This window comes from Perissodus microlepis, chromosome 3, assembly GCF_051167445.1.
Source record: "Perissodus microlepis isolate ML-2025 ecotype Zambia chromosome 3, ASM5116744v1, whole genome shotgun sequence".
Classification (NCBI taxonomy): domain Eukaryota; kingdom Metazoa; phylum Chordata; class Actinopteri; order Cichliformes; family Cichlidae; genus Perissodus; species Perissodus microlepis.
Window position 1 is genome coordinate 32,825,556 of NC_140463.1, and position 6,956 is coordinate 32,832,511.

At 41.1% G+C, this 6,956-nt stretch overlaps 1 protein-coding gene across 1 annotated transcript; it reads right to left on the reverse strand.

Moving 5' to 3' along the window:
* Positions 1 to 279: 279 nt before the first annotated feature.
* Positions 280 to 2,497, reverse strand: LOC146391239 (uncharacterized). Its single transcript, XM_084924102.1, has one exon. It carries the CDS (start codon positions 2,165 to 2,167, stop codon positions 1,190 to 1,192), a length of 978 nt encoding a protein of 325 aa, XP_084780228.1. The 5' UTR covers positions 2,168 to 2,497; the 3' UTR covers positions 280 to 1,189.
* Positions 2,498 to 6,956: the final 4,459 nt, after the last annotated feature.

Genomic DNA, 6,956 nt, shown 5'->3' on the forward strand with positions numbered 1-6,956 from the left:
TCTTTATAGATGTCACCTGGAGGTTTGTTTTTCTCCATCTGCGCTCAGCTTTCCTACACTCTCTTTTTTCATTTTTCACTAGTGTGGAGTTTCTCCATGGAGACTTTTTCCTTCCAGAGATAACCTTCACCTTAATGGGAGCAATTGTATCCATTACATTTAACATTTTTGCATTGAAGCTATTGGCAAGCTCATTGACTGAACCTCTGGACAGGTCAGGTGTTAATGGGAAGACCTGGTTAAAGATCTCACTGCTGTATTCAGTTATACACCGTTTTGTGATCACTGCTGTTGAAATATTTGTGTGGGCTGAGATTTTACTTTCAAAGAAAACACAGTAATGATCAGACAGGCCCACATCAGACACAGTAATGTTTGAAATGCTCAGGCCCTTGGAGATCAGTAGGTCAAGAGTGTGTCCTCTATTATGTGTGGCCTCTGTTACATGCTGAGTCAGCCCAAAGTTGCCCAGAGTGTTACTCAGGTCTTTAGTCCCTTTGTCCTGAGGGTTGTCCACATGGATGTTAAAATCCCCAACAATAATTACACAGTCGAAATCAACACAGATCACAGACAGCAGTTCACTGAGGTCATTAACAAAGTCTGTGCAGTATTTGGGAGGCCTGTAAACACTAAGAAACACAACTTTGGATGGGGCCTTCAGCTGTAAAGCCACATATTCAAAAGACTGAAAACTTCCAGGAGATAGCTGCTTACATTGAAATGATTCATTAAATAAGACAGCAACCCCTCCTCCTCTCCTGCTCACCCTGGCCTCACTGATAAAACTGTAGTTAGGAGGGGTCGTCTCGATGAGAACAGCTCCACTATTAATTTGGTCCAACCAAGTTTCAGTTAAAAACATAAAATCAAGGCTGTGCTCAATGATTAAATCATTAATTAAAAATGTTTTCCCAGCTAAAGATCTAACATTTAATAAAGCCAACTTAAGTGTTTTAGAGGCATTACTTGTCCCCTCGTGTTTGGGAGCAGTCTGTGGCACACAAGGTATGTTTACTATGTTTAAAGATCTTTTAGAGTGCAGCTCTCTGTGTTTTGACCAGGCCACATGTCTCCTTCTGTCACCTGAAAGTACAGAGATTTTAAAACCTTCTAGTAAACAGGGTCCCAGCTTCTTCTGGGAAAAGTCACCACTGCCATAATCCTCGCAGCCCGGACCCTCCACACATCACACATCAGACTGCGGAGACAGAGCATGAAGGTGGTAAGGAGGAACTAAGGGGGGCGAGGCTGGGCAATGTGACCTCGATTGCTCTGTTGAGGGTGGGGCTCGATGGCGAACCTTTGGCTGCTCTGGTGGGGGGTTTATGGGGGACAAAAAGGGATTGGGCCGGGGGGTAGATCTGAGCCCAGCATTGACCCGCTCCATCATCTCCTCAGTGAATTTCAGGTGTGGGGAGGAGGGAGAAAGGGAGGGGGAGGAGGGTGATGGGGGTGATGGCCTGTCAGGGGTTTGGGGGACTGGGGAAGATCGTGGTCCCTGGTCCTGGTCCTGGTCGTTGGTGTTGTTGAGAGAGTTAGAGGCAAATAGGGACCCCTCTTCTTGCCTCAGATGTCTCTCCTTTCTGAGGCTTTTCCCGGGTGGGGGCAGATGGAGCTCCTCCTCAAGGTTTCTGCTGGGCTTTGTCTGTTCTTGGAGTACTGTTTGTTCCTCTTTATGAGATAACTCCTCGTTTATCTCAGCCTTGGCACCAAGCACAGATGGATGGCGTATGGAATAAAACAAGTTGGAGGTGAACAGTTTCATCCCTGACTTGTTAAAATTAAATCCATTTGCTTTAAACAGATGCCTGCATCCCCAAAAAATATTAAAGTTGTTGATAAAATGCACTGAGTGGTCAGCACATGCTGATACAAGCCATTTATTCAGTGTAAACAACCTGCTGAATCTCTCGTCTCCTCCTCTGACCGGCGGTACAGGTCCACTGATGAATACAGCTGCATTCAGAGAGTTTACAGTATTTAATAATCCAGTAAAGTCCCGTTTCAGAACCTCCGACTGTTGTTTGGACACATCGTTTGACCCTGTATGCAGAACAATGTTTGTCACAGTTGGATATTCATCTGCAATTTGAAGAATTCTCTCCTTCAGGTTGTTGACCATATCGTTAGGAAAGCAGAGGACTTTAGTGTTCTTACTGCACATCCTTTGTACATCCTTTACGGCAGAGTCACCCACAATCAGAGTTTCAGGCCTAGCCTTTAGCTTTCCCTGTGGCCTTTTACTTTTCAAAAGATTTTCGGACCTTACTTCGCTACTTTTAGATGGATGGTTGTCCGATATAGATCCAGGGTCCTTTGATAGTGGAGCAAATCTGTTGTGCAGTTTCACATTCAGTTGTTTTGGAGGTTTGTTGTTAACCTTCCTATTCACGGTTGTCCAGTCCTGTTTCCTCTCGTATACAGGGGTAGAAGAGCTTCTCTGTCTCGTAGGAAGTGAAGGCCAGTCGGTTTCAGAGATTTCAGCTCGCTGTGCCCTGCCTGTGATATGTCCTCCCTCTTCTAGGAGACATGATTTATGTCTTGGTTTTGCACCACAAAACAACATCCCAGAGATGTGACGAATGACCAAACATCCATAGAAAAATATTCTCGAAAACAGACCCGGACAACCGCCTCCCCCATTTCCCACACATACACAAACAAACATACACACACTGACCTGTAACCAATATTCAAAAACATGTTCCCATTTCCCACCTCTCAGCGCTTTCTTTCCAACGCCCCCAAAAGGAAAGAAACAAAGAGGTAGAATGTGTAACATGAGTTGACACTCCATTCCTTCCAGCCACTCATGGCTAGTTTTTCCACTTTCACCAGACTGCACTAATGAGTTGAAAACAAGCATTTGTTTGTTGACGTGGCTGCTCTGTGGCTGTCTGAAGAATCTTGACCGGGCTGTTGTGAAGGAAACACCAGTGACTCAAGGGGCCTTGTCTCCACCAGTGAGCTGGGCATCTTGACACCTCCCGAATCCGCCTTACACTACAGCCATTATTCCCCCACTGCCACAACTGCTTGAGTAGAAACACTGTGACACACTCTTGACCCAGTTTCAAGTTCTAATTCTGTAATGGGTTTCAGCCTAATTTAAGCAAGCTGGTACATATAATTACAAGGAAACAGATTGTTACTTAATTGGAGTTCTTTCTTGAGGCATAGAGGCAACCAGTGTTTTTTAAACTGGCGCGGGAGATGAATATGTTATAGATGAAACTTGTAGAATTCACTCTGAGTTGAAGATTTAATTAAATAAGGAAAGTGTTCCGGGCTATACTTTCAGACTCTTAAGCAATGATGTACGCATGTATAGCTCACATGCACAGCAGTATATAAGACTTTGAGATCCAATTTATTGGAAATGTTTTTATTAAATGAAAAATAGATAAATAAATAAACTGTAGTGGGAGCAAATTAGTTCTAAGGTATATATATCAGGAAAATCTGGTCCTTAATAGGACTTAGCATTAGGTTAATGCAACCTCAAATGACATATTACACACTGTCATTATTTATTTAACAAATTAAACCCAAATGCATAAGCAGCGTGTGGAAAAAAGACATCTTTACTGCTTCCATAGCAATTAAGGAGGTAAGCAGCAGCCAGGTGCTGCTAATCAAATGCACTCGATTAAGTGACCATCAGCAGGTGTGAGAACCTCTATGAAAGCAGTTTGCTGGTCTGGAGCATTCAGCTGTGTGTTCACATAATGCCAAGGAGGAAGGATATCAGCAACTGCATCAGCAACTGTTGCTGCCCACCAATCTGGGAAGGGTTAATAGGCCATATGGGTTGTTTTAATGGTTTTCAGGGAAGTCTTTTCTCCATAAGAAGAACATGGCAGCGCAGATTAGGTTTGCAAAGTTGCATCTGAAAAAGGTCACAAGATTTATAGAGCCATGTCCTTTGGACAAGGTTTTCTAGAGTCAGATGTGAGGCCACCTGTCTAGCAGGTACAGTTTGACTGAAACTGAGTTATGCAATAGGACAATGTTCCCAAGCACAGCAGCAAATTTACACGAGATTGACTGAAAAGGGAAAGAATCAAGGCGTTGTAATAGGCAAAGTCCAGACGTCAACTTGATCGAAATCCTTGTCTTCTCTCTTTATGATTGTCTGTCCCGTCCTGATTAGACTGACACATGCCCTGTTTCTACCTGTGGCTTGTTGTGTAATTACCTTGTCAGACTGTCTGGTTTGGCCCTTGTGTGTTTCCAGTGTAACTCAAAGTCTTAGTGTTCATTTTGGCTTCATAGGTGGACATCTTTTAAGGGTCAATAAGTTCAAACTCACCCAAACACTCTAAGACAGTATCTAATAACTGTGATCGTATTACCTTTTATGGCTGCCATTAAATATTTCCTTTAATTGTTTGCAGACTTTTTTGACCTCCTTTTTTTTTTAATGCTTGTTCCATATGATCAAAAACTCCAACCACTGTAATCGTCTTTTTGAATTTTGAGCTGGTGCTGCTGCTTTTTTTTTTTTTTAAATGCCTTTTTCAGATTTTCAGCAAGCATAACTGTTTGATAGTATTTGTGTATGCCTTGTCCTCCTTAGCTTAGATGTACTGTTTGTAGATTGATCCAAACTGTTCCAGTGAGGTGTCATTTTGCCTTAAAACAGACCAGTCTCCAGATATACTTACACATTCAACTGTTGTGTGCTTTTTGCTTCAAAAAGTACTGCAAAGTTTCCTGCACGAGGTCTGTTTATTTTATGTTTTTCTTGAAACTTTTGTGTCTTGGAAAGTGACTTTTTCTTGTGCAACTTGGTTTTAGCTTATCAGCAAACTTTTTGGTTTTAGGTTTGCTTCTTAGTGAAGCACATGTATATTACTGATTCATAGATTGACTAATTTATTTATTACATTTAGTCTATCAAAATTTTATTTATAAAGCAAAAATCAAATCCACAGATATAGTTACCCCGAAAGTAGTTTCATAATTTCAGTTTCAAAAACAATTTTTTTTTTTTCAGTTATTTTTAGTTTATGTAAGAATCTCTAAATGTACAATGATAAGCATTTTATACAGGCTGAGACAAACAAAATTGAACATCCATCCACTTAGTCATATTTAACTATCTTAATATTTCTATCAAAGTCACATAATTCGACTGTAATCCTCCAAACAAACCCCCATCAATTAATTGGCCTCCTGCAGTTGTAAATCATTGTGGAAGCCATGAGGGAGGGAGTGTGCACATACTAAGATGAAAATAACTGATAAATATGAAATTTAAAAAAAGAAATGATAGGAAAGAGAAATTCTTAAAACAAGGGTTAGTGCATTTAAAACAGAAGTGCCTTAGATCCATTTTCAGATTGCAACAAATTTTTTGTAATTTTGTTTCAGCATGCCATCAGGATTTAAAATCTAGCAAAGAAGACAATGTTGAAGTACAGAGTTTAGTCTTCAATTCAAGGGCTTTAACAAAAGTATTGTAATGACTGTTTATGAATTACACACACTTTTATGTACAGTGTCCCATTTTCAGAAGTTCAAAAGTATCATTACTCCAACATTCCAGACTGAAACAAAGAGCAAAGGGATGAACCCCATTTGTAATAAGCTTCAAACACACCATTAGATTAAATGCAAAATGGTGTATAAACACAGAGTGAAAAGAGGTGAGTGAAGAAGAAATGCTCAGTGCATCGAGGGACGTCCTTAGGAGCCTAGGCTTATAACTATTAACTAAGGGAGGGTTCAGGGCCACCTGATCCAGCCCCAACTATAAGCTGATAGAAGCAGCAGGATGAATTGTGAAGTGTGCAAGGCTATACTCTGTGCTCAGATTCAGTCAAATGCTGTGAAACGGATGGGACAGTGCTTCACAGTGCAAATGGATAATAACCTAAAGCATATTGCAAAAGCAACCCAAGACTTTCTCAAGGTAAAGAAATGGGATATTCTTCAATGGCCAAGTCAGTCACATTCATCCAAACATAGCATGCTTTACTGAATACAAACCTGAAGGCAGAGAGACCCACAAGCTAGAGCAACTGAACATGTTTGCAGTAAAGGCCTGGCATGATTTTTTGTGACACTTAACTTCGGGCCATCACTGACTCCAAATGATCTTCATCTAAATATTAAAAAAAAATCCTCTTATTTCAATTCATATTAGTTCATCCAGTTTCTTTTGAGCCTCTGAAAACGAGTCTTATGCATACAAATGGCTGCAATTTCTAAATATTTGATACCATACTAAAAGTCTGCACTCAAAGTTCATCATGACTATTGGATTTCAAATCACTATGTTGGTGAACAGAAGCAAAAATACAAAAATATTGTTACTGTCCAAATACTATAATAACTACTGTATTCAACTGTAACCAGCAAAAGCATAAAAATATGCCTCTTTTACTGTACACGCTGTATACACAAACTCTACACGCAGTCATTACTCGAAGCATAGTGTACAGCGTCCCCATTTCTGCCACCATACAGGCTTTGGATCAGAGGCTTTCTGGAGCTAACATGCCTCATATACTGACAGAAAGTAGATGTCTACCGCTTGACCCAAGACGTCACGGTGGCACACCAATCTGTCAAAACAGTGTCCTCTTCCCCAATCACACAAACACCATCCTCCCCCCCCCCTCCTTCCCCCTCCAGAACTCCCCCCAGAACTCCACATGGGCTGTCAGCTTTCGTGGAGGAGAAGCTGAAAATGAGACACACTTTGAACAGCATGAGAGAAAAGGAATGGGCTCAATAAAGGCAGGAAATTGGCTATGTGTGGCAAAATGAGCAACGCTTTATTCAAGAGAACTTGACGCAGCAGGCTTTTAAGTCGCGTGTATCTGTGAGGGTAAAATGGGGTCGTACCGTACAAGCCATGTTGACTAGAGTTTTGCCAAAATGTTATGAGTTTTAAAATCAGTCAAAGACATTATATTGAAAAACATGGGAAGTGCGGCGGGTAG

What these genes read in the sequence shown, in the direction of transcription:
- LOC146391239 (XM_084924102.1), bottom strand. Translation starts at nt 2,167, where the DNA reads ATGTGCAGTAAGAACACTAAAGTCCTCTGCTTTCCTAACGATATGGTC.